Raw genomic sequence first — 17,353 nt, 5'->3', positions numbered from 1 at the left:
AAGTTGGGTGCACAATTACGCAGGTACTTTCCCGAAACGGACAACACAAACAACTGCATTCGTTATCCCTTTCATGCCCTGCCTCCAGTCCACTTACCGATATCTGAACAAGAGAGCCTCATCGAAATTGCAACAAGCGGTTCTGTGAACATTTTATTTAAATCAGAAGCCACTGCCAGATTTCTGGATAGGGCTGCGCTCAGAGTTCCCTGCCTTGGCAAATCACGCTGTTAAGACACTGATGCCCTTTGCAATCACGTACCTATGTGAGAGTGGATTCTCGGCCCTTACTAGTATGAAAACTAAATACAGGCACAGACTGTGTGTGGAAAATGATTTAAGACTGAGACTCTCTCCAATACAACCCAACATTGCAGAGTTATGTGCATCCTTTCAAGCACACCCTTCTCATTAACCTGTGGTGAGTTATTCACAATGCTTGATGAAGAAATAAGGTTTTATATGTAAGATTGCTAAATAAAGACCAAAATGGTTGATTATTATTATATTAATTATTTGTGCCCTGGTCCTATAAGAGCTCTTTGTCACTTCCCACGAGCCGGGTTAGGACAAAAACACTCATTCTTATGTTTAATAAATGTATCGTATAGTGTGTGTGTGGCAGGCTTACAATGATGGCAAAAAACAACATTTGAGAGTGTGTTGACCCTGGTGCTAGAGGAGGTACGCAGCTGGAGGTTGAATGTTTGAAGGGGTACGGGACTATGAAAAGTTTGGGAACCACTGGTCTATCACATGTCCCTGTTGTTATGCAGAATATCAGAAAGAGAAGAGGACAGGAGGGAACAACCAATTTGACCAAGCTTGAAGAATTTTGAAAAGGATAATGGACAAATGTTGCACAATCCAGGTGTGGAAAGTTCTTAGAGACGCTGCCAAAGGTGCTTCTACAAAAAGTATTGACTCAAGGGTGTGAATACTTATGTAAATTTCATTTTCAATACATTTGCTACAATTTATAAAAACATGCTTTCACTTTGTTAATATGGGGTAGTGTGTGTAGATGGGTGAGGTAAATAAATCCATTTAGAATTCAGGCTGTAACACAACAAAATGTGTGGGATGAGTGAATGGGTATGAATACTTTCTGAAGGCACTGTACTCCCACACACACATAACATGCACACACATGCAGCATACTGACGCCATGCATGCACGCACGCACGCATGCACACACACACACATGCTATTATCTACCTGTGCCTAGTCACTTTACCCCTACTTACAGTGCCTTCGGAAAGTATTCAGCACCCTTGACTTTTTCCACATTTTCTTACACTTATTCCAAAATGTATTAAATGAAAAAAAAATCCTCATCAATCTACACACAATACCCCATTATGACAAAACAGGTTCTTAGAAATGTTAGCAAATGTATTAAAAATAAAACAGAAATACCTTATTTACATAAGTATTCAGATCATTCTCAATAAGACTCGAAATTGAGCTCAGGTGCATCCCATTTCCATTGATCATCCTTGAGATGTTTCTACAACTTGATTGGAGTCCACCTGTGATAGATTCAATTGACTGGACATGATTTGGAAAGGTCCCACAGTGCATGTCAGAGCAAAAACCAAGCCATGATGTCAAAGAAATTGTAGAGCTCCGAAACAGGACTGTGTCGAGGCACAGATCTGGGGAAGGGTACCAAAACATTTCTGCAGCATTGAAGGTCCCCAAGTACACAGTGACTTCCATCATTCTTAAATGGAAGACGTTAGGAACCACAAAGACTCTTCCTAGAGCTGGCCACCTGGCCAAACTGAGCAATCGGGGGAGAAGGGATTCCCACAATATAACATCTGCTAAATATATGTATGTGAACAATAACATTTTAATTGATTTGGTCAGGGAAGTCACTCTGACAGAGCACTAAAGTTCCTCTGTGGAGATGGGAGAAACTTCCAGACAGACAGCCATCTCTTCAGCACTCCACCAATCAGGCCTTTATGGTAGAGTGGCCAGACGGAAGCCACTCCTCATTAAAAAGAACATGACAGCCCGCTTCGAGTTTGCCAAAAAGCACCTAAAGTACTGAGTAAAGGGTACTTATGTAAATGTCGTATTTCAAATTATTTTATTTTTATAAATTTGCCAACATTTCTACAAACCTATTTTTGCTTTGTCATTATGGGGTATTGTGTGTATATTGAGAAAAAAAACCCCAATTGATTCAATTTTAGAATAAGGCTGTAACCTAAAAAAAAGGTGAAAAAAGTCAAGGGGTCTGAATACTTTCTGAAGGCACTGTATATGTACAGTACAGTACATACTGAAGCTACCTCAATTACCTTGTATCCCTAAACATCGTCTCGGTACTGGTGCTCCCTGTATATAGCCATGATATCTTCTACTTCCTATATATATAGCCATGTTATTTTTACTGTGTATTTACTCCTCATGTCACTATTTCATTAAAAAAATAAATATATATCTTATCTTTAACTCTGCATTGTTGGAAATGGACCCGGAAATGGACCCGTAAAGTAAGTGTTTCATGGTTAGTCTACACCTGTTGTCTACGAAGCGTGTGACAAATACAATTTGATTTTAGTATACCATGGCCCACGGGTACCACACAGAGTAAATAAAGTTTCTTTGTTTCTATATTACAGAAACATTCTAAGAGAAGATCCTTTAGTGCATGAGAGCACATCATTGGGGAAAGAGAGTGAATTTACTTGAGACCCTAGCTCCAGGGGTGTTGTTGTTTGCTGGTGTAGAGAGCAGAGCGCTCCTAACATAGACCAATTTACTCCGGTAAAAATGTGCTGTGGTGACAAAAATAAATTCAAATATCAGTTCCACCCCATTCCTTACTGTGCGCTCCAATCTGAGATGTTAGAGAAGAAGGGTGAAAACAAACATTGTTCTCCTGTCAGTGGCTCTGACGGAACATACAGTGCCAGAGAAATACTTTTGCAGAGCTCGCTCCAACACCACGCCAGCCTTAATAGGAGGGATTGAATGGACACATTGGATATTCAGACATAATGACCATCATAATGCTTGTAGGGTAAGATGTAAAGGATGACGATAACTTTGGAAAAGGGTGAATGGGGCTATTTGCTTATAGCAAGAACATTTGGAGCAATGCTATGTTCCTAAGGCTATACTTGTCTGCAGGGGTGTTATTTCTAAATCAACACTGTTCAAGTCCAGAGGACCCAGAGGCTACTTTTGATGTGGAAAGACACTGAGAAACATAAATAATAATAAGATGTACAACATGAGTATAATAGCCAACAGATATTTCCCATGATCTCACATTCATAAAAACGGGTCAACATCCATAAAGGTGTTTAGTCAGACAATCATTAAACATTTTTCCATAATTGTAAAAAGCAATAAAGTATACTTTCAAATATAAAAACTCTAGATTGATTTGTAGATAAAAATATAAATACATACTATAAAATCAAATAAATAAATGGGTAAATAAATAACTAAATAAATAAACACATGCAACAATAAATAAATACATGAATATGTAAATAAATGAATACATTGTCAAATGAATTAGTAAACCAACTGTTACCCACATGGTATGATGATAGTTTTTGTATTGTCCTCATTGACTGGGGGGTTGTGTAGTCCACAAGCTTATACTCCTAATAATCAGCCATTCTTTCTGACTGGCAGTCACCACAATACGAACACACTCAATGGCAAAGGCAATCTTGTGGTCCACATCTTTGACCTCAATGTGGCCATTTTTAAACTCCCCTAACGTGATGTAGGAAGAACACTGCCTTCCTCTCTTTGTCCCCACCAGCTTCTCTCCTACTTCCAGAGCTCCATGGTGCAGGATATCATTCTGACGATCGTCCGTTCCTGTCAAGATTTTGATTTTGCTTATTTTAGTTGATTTGTTAAATACTATGACAAAGAAGTCTCCGGTAGAGGGAGGTTTCCCCCAAAAGTATTCGTCCACACTGCTATAAGCCTTGGTGGCGTCATAGTTTTCAAATACATTAATGTTTGTGTACAGGCTGGCAGGAGGGTTGTCAGGGATATCAATAGAGTCCTCTTCAAAGTCATCATCCTTCAACTTGTTCTCTGCTCCCTTATATGAAGAGTAGTAGCCCATGTGCTGGAACAGAGAGGGCTTGAAGCGGATCACATCTTTCTGGGCCAACAGGCCCCGGAAGTGAATAAGGAGCCAGTCACAAGGCATCTCCTGGTAGAACATGAGCAGGAAGTGGGCCAGGCGCGGAAGGTCTCTTGAGTGGTAGAGCTTCCCTATGTAGCCAAGCTTGGAGAACTCCAACATCACCCAGTACGAGCCTTCCCTGGAGGTGACCACCTTCTTCAGGGATGTTAAGAAGTTCCGTGAGCAGAGCACATCGTCCTCCAGCATCATGTAAAAATCTGAGAGATTGGTGCAGAAGTTGAGGAGGAAGGCGTAGTCCACGTTCTGCTTGGAGCGGAAGCGTACTCTGTCCTCTGGGTCATTGTAGTTCCTTTTCAGCCCATCCAGTGATGGGTAGTACACCTCAGGGGCATGGATCACCAGGAGATGCCCGGCGATGATGTGATGGGCAAACTTCCTGGAGATGTCCTGCACCAGGTTTTCACACCAGGCCAGGTCAAAGTCCGCCAGGTGAACCACCACCACAATCTCTTTCAGCTCCTCATAACTGGACTGGTCAAAAATTGATTTGATTGTCTCCATGAGGTAATTCCCTCTTTTTCTTTTGACGGACGACAGCCCAATGGTTAGATATTCTGTAAACAAAAACATAAATATTATTTCACTGTACATTAAAAGATGACTTAAAAATGTATCACTTGCATGATGACCGAATAAAATCTAATCTCTGACATAAAATGTTGCTACATATTGTCGAAACAACTGCCGGAAAATGCATTATTAATAATTTATTTAAACAAGTTTTTACAATGTATTTCTCGTGTCTAATTTGACATTGTTAATAAAACAATTTGCAATGACAGCCAATGAATTGCACACTACATACTATGCTACATCCTATGATACACTCACTCTTTCGAGGCAAAGGGGTTCCAGCAAGGTAACGATATGTGACGTTTATGGTTCCAGAGAAATTTGTGAGATCTTTAAAGGTGTGAACATATCTCTCTGAGTTTGAAGGATGCATTGATGTTTCTCTCAGTTGTCTTTTATCCTCCTCCTACAACACAGAACAAGGACAACAGATCAGATGTGACGACTTCACATTGTGAATGCCAAACAAACCAAAGTCTCATCTCATCTCTGTTGGTTAGGGCCTTTAAGTCAGCGTTTCACTGTAAGGTCTACAAATAAACTTGATTTGATCTCAGCTAATGTACAAACAAACACAGCAAAGTCAAGTCATCTCCTTGGAACATTTCTCAAATTTCTAAGACCATTGATATTGACATTGCCATGGATATGTACTTCTTGAGAGCACCAGATCATTGAAAATGTGCACCCCCCCATAATTTAAATAACAAATACAGATAATGCGTTATGATCACCAAGATTTGATGGAATCATGAATAAGAAATAAATCCTTTGGCTCTGAAAACTGTAATATGTTGCCTTTTGAAAACAAGAAACTATAAAAGGGACAACATGGTTAAATACAAGAGTAAACTCTTGGATGAAAATGATGCTGTTTGATTTAAGAGGAGGGGGGTGGTACAACAGGCTAGTATACCCCAAAATACAATTCAGTCAGATGTTGTCCTAACTAAAAAGTGGACTAATGTGGAAACTATTCTATGCCATTAGTAGTGGAAATCTGCATTTCTCAATTCCAAATGTATGTGAAAGATAGGTACCATCTAATTCCAAGTTTTTAGATGGTGCCTGTCTTCTCCATATATTTGAGATTGGATGACTTAAAGGCGCATTTGGCAGTTGCTACATACATTTTGGACTTGTAAATTAATGATATGTACACATTGATTATTAAAGAATATAACCTATTAATTAATGGCTCATCATTAACTTAGTTTAACTGTCGTACCCCATCAGAACCAAAAATATAAGCCTCTTTTACTCCAATTTTTGTAAACAAGTATATGTTAACAAACACTATAAACCCTCAGAACATGGTTAAAACTATACTTCTGGATGGTTAGTCCTTGCATCCATAGCTCTGTCAGGGACAGGGTTTACAGGGACGGGGTTTATACTTTGTTACTGTTTCAATTGTGTATTGCCCCTTTAAGTGAATGATATGGCATCCGTATTAGGAATTTGTCAGTTATCAGACAAAACGTCCTAATCTGGAATGCCGTAGATAAAGACTCACCAGCACATACCCATCCTCAATGTACAGATTGAGGAAGAGTAGACAGGTGACCAGGACCCCCAGGAAGGGGATGGTGGAGCGTTTACGGAAACACCTCATCTTGTCCAAGGACTTCCACACCAGCCTCATGATGGAGACACTCTCACTGGGATCTGCAGGGAAACACATGTGGAAAGGTACATTAGCAAGCTGTGTAACAACACGTTGAAATGGAACATACAGTTCATGAGACGGGCTTGGCCTATAGACTGCCATCAGATGGAGGGGTTATGAATCATTTTCTTTTTATTTCAAGCATCACCTTGTACTGCAATCAGATTAGTTCCACTCTTCCTGATCATAGTGCATAGTGGGAAAATGCTATTTTCAAAATACTGGCAAAAAATGTATTATAGTGGAAAACAATGAATACCACCAGAGATAGATCAGAGAATACAAAGATTAACACACAAAGAAATAGACAATTATAATTTATAGACTGCAATTGGGCATCAGCTAACTCTTTTCTGCCACTGCTACAAAGCCCCAGAGATGCTTAATGGAATACAAACTAGCTCTAAGCTTAGTTCAATAGTCACACACACATCGAGCACCGGGAGCCTGCCTCACCTGGGAAAAGGGCTGGTCAATACCGCTCTGTTCTGGATCGACACACACATCCTGTCTCTTTGTAGGCTATTTATTCAATCATCAGTGGTATTGGTTATGCGTAATTAGATGCTGTTGATGCTTTTGCACTTTTGCATAATTATGGGTTACTTTCATTGCAACATTGGTATATGTCCACATGTCCTGTAAAAGCCAACTGTGAAGGTATATAAAAAGGGAAATAGAAAATAGGAAAGGTATTGTACAAATAATATAAAATAATAGGAACTTAATGGGACCTTCATCCTTGTCATATGAATTATGAAGGTAGTCTCAAGAAACACCTGCCAACAGTAAATGAATCATTTACCAGATGCTCTTATCCAAAGCAACTAGGGTAAAGTGCCTTGCTCAGGGGCACATCAACAGATTTTTCACCTAGTCGGCTTGGTGAAACTCTCGGTTGAGAACTTTTGGTTACTGGCCCAACACTCTTAACCGCTAGACTACCTGCCATCCAGTTAGTTAACTAATTACTAAGTAATCAATTAGTTAGTAGCCAAGAGTTCTATTAATATAAAAAAATATTATAATATTGAGCCAAACAAATAGCTCTCTTAAACTAGACTTTAAGTTTGTCACTTTCAAATCCATCCCTCCCTATCTCTCAATACAGGTACCTCTGTAGTGTAGATGACTGACATAAGCCGAAAAGCTGCAGTGCTGACTGAGACTTCCACAACTCTGCAACACAGTGGACTCCACACAACAACCTGATAACCCAGCTCCTTTATAATCTCATCTCTCTCATTTCTTCCTATCAAAAACCGACAGCCATGGGGGCATCCCGAGTGGCGCAGTGGTCTAAGGTACTGACCGGGAGTCCTATAAGGGCAGCGCATAATTGGCCCAGCATCGTCCGGGTTAGAGGAGGGTTTGGCCGGGGGGGGCTTTACTTCACTCATGACGCTCTAGCGACTCCTTGTGGCCGGGTCGGGTGTCTGCAGGCTGACTTCGGTCAACGTTGTTTTCTCTGACACAGTGCAGCTGGCTTCCAGGTTAAGCGGGTGGGTGTTAAGAAGCGCGGTTTGGTGGGTCATGTTTCGGAGGACGCATGACCCGACCTTTGCCTCTCCCTCCCGAGCCCGTTGGGGAGTCGCAGCGATGAGACAAGATCAAAATTGGGGAGAAAAAGGAGGTAAAAAATGTAATTAAATAGTCAACTACAGCTAAATGTGACACTGGCAAACATTGTGAAGCCTCTTTCAGTCTTTTCTATGTTATTAAGGGAAAGTAAGCAAATGACAGTGGGGAGAGAAAAATAGATATGTTCCCTGGACCACTGTGGACAGAATACTACAATTACACAACTGGGCAATTTTATTTTCTCTGCTTCATGCTGGCTAGGTGGTAAAGTATTCTCTCTCACAGATGAGTGCTGTAGTTGGAATCCTGGCTGTTTAACTGCCTCCCAAATAGCACCCTATTCCCTATATAGTGCAGTACTTATGGGTGCCTCCCACTGGGCACACCACGGCATTTCAACATGGATGATTGGGTAATGTTTGGTTGAAACTTTGATCAATGACATTACAACCTACTGTATATTCACACTGAAAAAAACAGCCAAATATGAGTTGAATTTCCAATGTTTAACAAACCAAATTCCAATGAAAAAACGGTCTAATTTTTGCCACCCTAATATCTATCACTGCGCTTTCAACCTTTTAAAAGCACAGAAAAGCTCAAATGGGAATACAATGTCAGATATGTTGTTTATTTATACAACAGATTCATGTGTTATCACTGTTAATTACTCATCACTTAGTGATGAGTAATTAACAGATTTTATTTGAATTTTTGGGGGTTATTAAACAACTTATTAAACAAATGACCGACGTCGTTTTTTTGTGAGCCCAACACGCTGTTTCTCTAGAGAGAAATCAAGTCAATAACTATGTGGGACGCTGGGCTGAAGGGAGTTGCAGTTTTCATTAAGCAAAATATTCAACTTTGTTCAGCTCAGAAATGTGGTAATTAACTACAATGAACCCATTAAATGAAATAAAATGTTATTTGTCAGATGCTTCGTAAACATCAGGTGTAGACTAACAGGGAATAATAACTACACAATGAGTAATGTTAACTTATATACCAGTACTGAGTCGATGTGCAGGGGTGTGAGATAATTGGGGTATATATAACTAGGAATAAAGTGACAAATATTAAACAGTAGCAGCAGCATACAGTATGTGACGATTTAAAAAAGTTAGTGCAAAAAGGGTCAATGCAGATAGTTAACCAAATAGCTACTCGGACTAACAATGTAGCAGTCTTATGGCTTGGGGTAGAAGCTGTTCAGGGTCCTGTTGGTTCCAGACTTCGTGTATCGGTATCACTTGCTGTGCGGTAGCAGAGAGAACAGTCTATGACTTGAGTGGCTGGAGTCTGACAGGTTTAATGGCTTTCCTCTGACACCACCTGGTATACAGGTCCTGGATGGCTGGGAGCTCGGCCCCAGTTATGTACTGGGTTGTACGCACTACCCTCTGTAGCGCCTTGTGGATACCAAGCAATTGCCATACCAAGCGGTGAGGCAGCCAGTCAAGATGGTCTCAATGGTGCAGCTGTAGAAATGTTTGAGGAGCTGAGGGCCCATGACAAATATTTTCAACCTCCTGAGGGGTGTTGTCATGCCTTCTTCACAACTGTGTTGGTGTGTGTGGACCATGACAGATCCTTAGTAATGTGGACACCAAGGAACTTGATGCTCTCGACCCGCTCCACTACAGCCGCGTCGATATGAATGGCGGGTTCGACCCTGTTTCCTATAGTCCACGTTCAGCTCCTTTGTCTTGCTGACGTTGTGTGCGGCCACACAGTTGTGGGTGAAAAGGGAGTACAGGAAGAGACTAAGCACATATCACTGAGGGGCCCCCATGTTGAAGGTCAGCGGGGTGGATGTGGTGTTGGTGATCCAGTTGCAGAGGGAGGTGTTGAGACTCAGAGTCCTCAGCTTAGTGATGAGTTTGGAGGGCACTATGGTGTTGAACACTGAGCTGTAGTCAATGAACAGCATTCTCACATAGGTGTTCCTCTAGTCCAGGTGGGAAATGGCAGTGTGGAGTGCAATATAGATTGCATCATCTGTTGGGGCAGATGTGAATTTCAGTCGGTCCTGGGTGTTTGGGATGATGGTGTTGATGTGAGCCATGACCAGCCTTTCAAAGCATTTCATGGCTACAGATCTGAGTGCTACGGGGCGATAGCCATTTAGACAGGTTACCTTGGCGTTCTTGGACAAAGGAACTATAGTGGTCTGCTTGAAACATGTACAGTAGGTATTACAGACTGGACCAGTGTTAAGGGTGTGTACTGGAGGCGACGTCAGGTGCAGGAGAGCAGAGTGTAGAGAACAGGCACACTTTTTATTCCGGTCCAACGAAAGCACAAAAGTACATAAATGTGCCCAAACACGGAAAAATAGACAAAAGTATGGCGCATAACAATACCCACATAACATAAATACAATTTCACACAAAGACATGGAGGAGAACAGAGGACTAAATACATGCAGTGTGATTAGGGAATGAAAACCAGGTGTGTATGGAACAAGACAAAACAAATGGAAATATGAAGAATGGAGCGGCGATGGCTAGAAAGCCGGTGACGTCAATCGCTGAACGCCGCCCGAACAAGGAGAAGAGCCGACTTCGGCGGAAGTCGTGACAACCAGGGAGATGTTGAAAATGTCAGTGAAGACACTTGCCAGTTGGGTGTAGCAGATTAACATCTGGATTAGTGACCCGCTCCTTGAAAGTGGCAGCTCTAGCCTTTAGCTCAGTGCAGATTCTGGTTGGAATATGTATGTACGGTCTCTGTGGGGACGACGTTGTTGATGCACTTATTTTATGAAGCTGGTAACTGATGTGGTGAACTCCTCAATGCCATCGGATGAATCCCGGAAAATATTCTAGTCTGCGTTAGCGAAACCGTCCTGTAGCTTAGCATCCGCTTCTTCGGACCATTTCTGTATTGAGCTTGTCACTGGTACTTCTAGTTTGAGTTTTGCTTGTAAGCAGGAATCAGGTGGATAAAGTTATGGTCAGATTAGCCAAATGGAAGGCGAGGGAGAGCCATTTTGCGTTTCTGTGTGTACAGTAAAGGTAAACTAGAGTTTTTTCATCTGTAGTTGCACACGAGACATGCTGGTAGAAATTAGGTAGACATTTTCCTGCATTCACCGGCCACTAGGAGCGCCACCTCTGGAAGAGCATTTTCTTGTTTGCTTATGGCCCTTTACAGCTCGTTGCATGCGGTCTTACTGCCAGCAACTGTATGTGGTAGTAAATAGACAGCTACGAAAAATATAGATCATAATCCATTGCGCATGTTATTTCCGGCTCGGATACACCAAACAGTTAGGTTAGATACACACAGACCGTATAGACCGAATGAGAGAGGAATGCACTAAACAAAACAATGAGATAGAGGGTTAGAGACAGTTCGTGAAAGTACAGTATGTATGCCTTATGTACTTTGAAGAACTAGCTAAATTATTTTGTCAGACAGCTCTGCAGCATACTTAGCCAGGCTAGCCTAGCTAAATAGGATGACTAAAGACAGTACAATATGGGGAGCACAGAAATGACGTTGGATGGTCTGGCTGGCTGGCTGCTACTGCCTGAGCAGTCTGTGTGTATCTAACCTAGCGTAGCAGGCATAAGTGTACCCATCTCTGTCCAAGCCGGAAAAAACAGACTCAATGTATTATGGTTATTGTAGTTAACTGCCCCAGAAAACATGTATTTTGTTTGCAACAAGGCACTAAAATAATACTGCAATACAAAGTGTTATGTTTGGGGCAAATCCAATACAACACATTACTGAGTACTGTACCACTCTCCATATTTTCAAGCATAGTGGTGACTGCATCATGTTATGGGTTTGCTTGCAATCATTAAGGATGAGGCCAAATCTACACTGGCGTTCCTTTCCAAGTGAATGTAGCCAAGTTACAGTTAAATCTGCTTGAAAATCTATGGCAAGACTTGAAAATGGTTTTCTAGCAATGATCAACAGAGCTTGAAGAATCTTGAAAAGAAAATTGGGCAAATGTTGCACAATCCAGGTGTGGAAAGACGTACCCAGAAAGACTCACAGTTGTAACCACTGCCAAAGGTGATTCTAACCTCAGGGGGTTGAATACTTATCTAATCTATATATATATATATATATATATATATATATATATATATATATATATATATATTATTTTTCAAAAAAATAACACAGACATTATTGCCTACTTACTAAAGGAATTAATGAATTATGTAGATAGTAAGGGTAGGTGTGTTTTAATGGGCTACTGGCAGTCCCTCAGTACTCCTATCTCCCTGCTGTAACATTCCAGCAGGACACATCAGACTTCTTCAGTGGGTGCTGTTAAAGGCCTCCTCTGAACTTACCCCACTGGAATACAATTATATATTCAAGATACCACTACACAGATGGGTAAGCTGTCAAAGCAAAAGTGAAATATCTCTGAAACCTGCATTTGACAAGCTCTGGCAATAAAATAATCAAGAATAGCGACCTTTTCAAAGAGTTTGTGTACAGTACTATCAACATAATTCATTAATTCCTTTAGTAGACAGGGTACTGGCAGCAGAGGAAGATGGAATAACGAAGTTTATATTTGAAAATGAAATGTTGTCCTCTGGGAGTATGGAAACAACCTTGGAGTCTGTCGATGTGTTGTTCATAAGTAAAAAAATAAACCCTTAACAAACACTTTCAATTTAGCGACACTTCATTTAAAAAATGAGGCGAACCTCGTGTAATGGGAAAATCTGAATGGAAAACTCATTGTGAATGAGAAAGGGGAACATACATTTTAATAAAATGGGCAGCATAAAGCAGTTCTCTCACATTTGATCTTGTTATCTGTTTTACATTATTTCCCCTGGGTATCCTGCACCTCACAGACATACAGCTCTGCACAAATAATCAATTAAGCCTGCAGATTTGCAGGGATTCAGCAGTTGCTTTGTGTCAGGCCTTCAGCCACTTTCTTTCAAGAGGGAAACACCGGAGGCTGCTGTTGATAACAAAATTGTAATGTAGCGAGGAATAATAACTCCCTTCATTATGAAGTGATTTTTTTTTTTACGAATTCAAATTGGAGAAACAGTTAACCAATTACTGCATTCTTATGTAATTTGTCACTCAATGAGAATCTATCATCTACAAAGACTTAATGGACTGTCAGATATAGACCTCTTTTGTAAAGATGCGGAATTATCAACATAGGCAGCATACCGAAGGGGATTACTATTGGTGCCTTATCACTCTTTGGAGCGGTAAATGAAAAAGTTTAAAGCAATTTCATCATGCAATCCATAAAAATTCCCATACACCCCAACAAGGTTACAATTGTCAAGGCTGTAACATTGTCAATCATGTTCTCTACCCTGAGAGGACACAACTCCTGTTCTACTAACTTGTATTCCACTAACTCGTATTCTAACTTATACTAAAACTACAGGCACAGCTCCAATAATTCTGCACCCCTCTTGTTTGCTGCTCAGTCCGTCTGCACATGGCTGTGTGCTCACTTCGCTACCAACACCTTATCAGATCTGGTCATCGTCACCGGGCCCAGACGCTGTGTTCTACCGGTAGCCGATAACGACAGGCTGGCTGGCTGTGTGGAGCTCCAGAGGTTGGACAGCGGTGCCAAGGTTTAAATAGATATGTACACACACTCCCCTCCTGCTCCAGGCCTATCACTGCTGTCAGCAGCCTGAGTGTGTTTCCCCCTGGACACACTGTTTGTGTGTGTGTTTTCCCCCCTGACTCACTGTCCAAGCTGGCCCTCGCCGCCACCACCGCCTCATGGGAGCCAATGAGGCGGTGGTGCAGCTTCAGGTGTTCTCCCATAATTGCCTGGTGGTGTGCCTCGCGAGCAGCAACCCCTTGGAACAGGAAATAACAAACATCCTTAAACCGCTGCCTCCTACATATCCCTAAGCCTCCCTACGTCTGCCAGAAGTCCATAGTGTTTTGGATGCTCCAACTCAACAGTGCTGCTACCTATTTTTTATGATTTTTAAGGAAGGACACTTTGTTTAATCTAAGTCCAGCGTAATTTGGATCCGCGTACAAAGCCCTAAAATTCATTTCCATTCATTACCACCAAGGCTTTTTCATGCAAGGACCAGGGCAGGTGACACAGGTGTTCTAGCTTCTAGAATAGGTTCCTCATAAAATATTGAACATGTGTAGCTCATTGATGCTAGCTTCAGAGCAATCAGGCTTCAAACACTAAGAACAAATGGCAGTCCTCTGGCTGCAGTACAAGCGCTCCTCATAGCTCGGTGCGAGCCATGATTGAAATGCGATCGTAAGGAGGGTTGTTCAACATTGGATTGGTCTGTATTTTCCTTATTTATTCATTTTTTTACATTTCTTTCTATTTGGCCGGTGACAGAGCTAAAGGTTGTATCACATATTTTCAAGGCCACCAAATGGAGGCATACCAAGCCTGGACAACTGAACAACTGATAATTAACTGCCTGTATCACTGTGATGTTGGATTTGAAAGGGAGATTGCCTTTCTCATTTTGACCGCATTGATATCAATTAAAGAGATAACTATGATGAGAGAGAGAACAGTGATCTGTCGACATACATTTGTCACATCACAGTGGCCAGTTGAAAGTGGATATATGAGTTACACTGTACGGGCAGAGTCTGACCAAACAAAGAAGCAACGCCAAAGTGTCTCTGTGATGGGGGCGATGGGCGACGAATGCTACTGTGAATTGGGAACCAAGCTGCTTCCAGAATGTTCTCTGTATTTACCTTTAGGGTCAGAGAGAAACATGAAAGGCTTTGCGGTTCCATCAGTGGCGAGCATAATGAAGACGGGAGGCGTGAGAAATGATTCATGTGTGAGCCAGCCTCTCTCAGGCCGTTCTCAGCAGTTAGCATTCTGACCCAGATTAGCTCTCCACCAGAGGCCCACTGGAGAGAGCTGGAGATGGAGGGCCGCGATTTGTCTGGCTCATTTCCACTAGATAACACACCGGACATGTTGTACTAGACACACAGACGCACAAATGGACTCGCACACACACAGTTTCTGTTACAACACTATCTTTGGCGTCAGAACAATTTGATACTGTTAGAAACAGACTGTGACACAAATTATGCCGTAACATGAGTACCACATGGTTAAATTAACATATTCTGAAGTAATTATCTAGTGTCAAAATACTCTGTTAATCCATCGCCGTTGGTGGGCTACAGTACATTCAGCCCATTGCTAACCTGCATGTTGAGCAACCCCGCTGCTGCACACTGATTCTCCCTCCTTGCCCTTTGTGTATGACGTCACATGTCATCAACATATGCCGCGGCTACCCTGGAGCAATAAACCAGAGGCCCCATGTGCATTCTCTCCTCTCCTCAGACAACTGTCAGCAAGCCCACTCTATCTTTCTGCTCTGGGCGAGAGAAAAAAAGCCATAAGGAGATGATAGAAAAAAAGAGAGAATTCTCTCTCTCTTCGTCAGTTTGGGAGAAGGGAGTCGGGAGATAGACAGGGGACTTGCCTTGAAAGCTCTTAAAAAGCCAACTTCACCTCCTGGTCAAATCTGTGAAATGAGAAAATGGCTGAAGGGGCAAGGGTCCTGTGGAAGATAACATGAGAATGCACTATCTCCTCCCCACACATTGAGTGCAGGGAGGACAGGGCACTGGCAGGCTATTCAAAGGGCTCCGTCTCTCCGTGGTGTTGAAATGAGAGACCAGAGAGAGACAATAAGATGGCCCAGTTTCCCACCAGTCTGAGAACAGAGAACAGAACACACACAGAGAAGAAGTGCTCTTAGGAAATGAGCCTCTGGGATGAGGAAAGTAGACAACCACAGAAATGAATAGGGTTTAGTACATGAAGGAAAAGTACTGTAACAAATTGACAGGACTGTACAAGTGAGGAGCAGACAGATACTGAATAACTGTGCCATTCCATTAAACTGTATATTTTAATTTGTGTACATAATGCAAAAAAGTAAATGTTATGTTTTACTAGCACAACCCTAAAACACCTCACTAAACATAAAGCCCAAGCATCAAACTATTGAGTCCTCACAAGCCATAATATCAAACTTTACATAAGTAGACGCAACACAAATGAAGATACAGTATAATACAGTTCTTTCTGTAAAAATGTTCTGACAAACCATGGTATCAAACGACTTTACACAACTACTGTGGACATAAGAAAGTAAGAAACAGTAGCCTACCTTAGTGAAAAATGTCCATTCTTCCTGGTGGACTAAAGCATCCTAAACAGCAGTATCTTCTGACAGCCATCTCAGAAAGACTGCATACTGTACATCTCTTCCATAGCTAGACTGACTTATGGAGAGTATCCTATAAACCTGCATCCAGCATCCACCCAATCTTCCTTCAGCATTAATAATTGATGAGGCTGGATCACTAAAAGTAATTTATCGCCAATATCCCTGACCAGGCAATCCAACACTATTGTAGTTGAGCCACAATTTTTTTTATTGTTTTAAAATAAGTAAATTAAAAATGCATTTCATTGAGGATAACGTTCAGTTAAGGATTTTTTTGTTAATTAGTAATATATATTACATGTGGAATATTACTATTCCTTCAGCTATGATGAGTCTCTCTCTCTCTGTCCTGCTCAGTTGTGCACTGGGGCATCCCACTCCTCTTTCTATTCTGGTTAGAGCCAGTTTGCGCTGTTCTGTGAAGAGAGTAGTACACAGTGTTGAACGAGATCTTCAGTTTCTTGGTAATTTCTCGCATGGAATAACCTTCATTTCTCAGAACAAGAATAGACTGACAAGCTTCAGAAGAAAATGCTTTGCTTCTGGCAATTTGAGCCTGTAATCGAACCCACAAATGCTGATGCTTCAGCTAGTCTAAAGAAGGCCTGTTTTATTGCTTAGCTGTGCTAACATAATTGCAAATTGGTTTTCTAGTTATCAATTAGCCTTTAAAAATGATAAACTTGGATTAGCTAACACAACATGCCATTGGAACACAGGAGTGAAAATTGCTGATAATGGGCCTCTGTACGCCTATGTCACGTATTCTCCCTCTCCGGCGTCTAGGTCATCACGCTGCTGATTATCCGGCACACCTGTCACCATCGTCAAGCGCACCAGTGCCTCATGACACTCACCTGGACTCCATCATCTCCTTGATTATCTTCCCTATATCTGTCCCTCCCCTTGGTTATTTCCTCAGGTATTATTGACTGTTTCATGTCAGTGCGTTGTTTGTGTTTATTGTTTTATTTATTTAATAAAACACTCACTCCCTGTACTTGCTTCCCGACTCTCAGCGCACTCATTGTAGCCTATGTAGATAATTAATTAAAAATCACCTGTTTCCAGCAACAGTCATTTACAACATCTACACTGTATTTCTGA

The 17,353-nt window shown here is 41.5% G+C and overlaps 1 protein-coding gene across 2 annotated transcripts in view; it reads right to left on the bottom strand.

Moving 5' to 3' along the window:
* Positions 1–2,401: 2,401 nt before the first annotated feature.
* Positions 2,402–17,353, bottom strand: part of LOC115152337 (alpha-1,3-mannosyl-glycoprotein 4-beta-N-acetylglucosaminyltransferase C-like) — a 216,377-nt gene continuing 201,425 nt past the window's right edge. Inside the window, exons 4-6 of one of the 2 annotated variants that reach the window (XM_029697106.1) lie at positions 6,288–6,439; positions 5,030–5,177; positions 2,402–4,752 (exon numbers count right to left, since the gene is read on the bottom strand). In XM_029697106.1, the coding sequence (XP_029552966.1) occupies positions 3,596–4,752; positions 5,030–5,177; positions 6,288–6,416 (1,434 nt within the window). In that variant the 5' untranslated portion in view covers positions 6,417–6,439 and the 3' untranslated portion in view covers positions 2,402–3,595. Of the gene's footprint in view, positions 4,753–5,029; positions 5,178–6,287; positions 6,876–17,353 lie in introns of those variants that run through there. The other variant, XM_029697104.1, reaches the window with a different exon arrangement.

This window comes from Salmo trutta, chromosome 17 (assembly GCF_901001165.1).
Source record: "Salmo trutta chromosome 17, fSalTru1.1, whole genome shotgun sequence".
NCBI classification, from domain to species: Eukaryota; Metazoa; Chordata; class Actinopteri; order Salmoniformes; family Salmonidae; genus Salmo; species Salmo trutta.
This window is presented reverse-complemented; position numbering and strand designations above follow the sequence as displayed.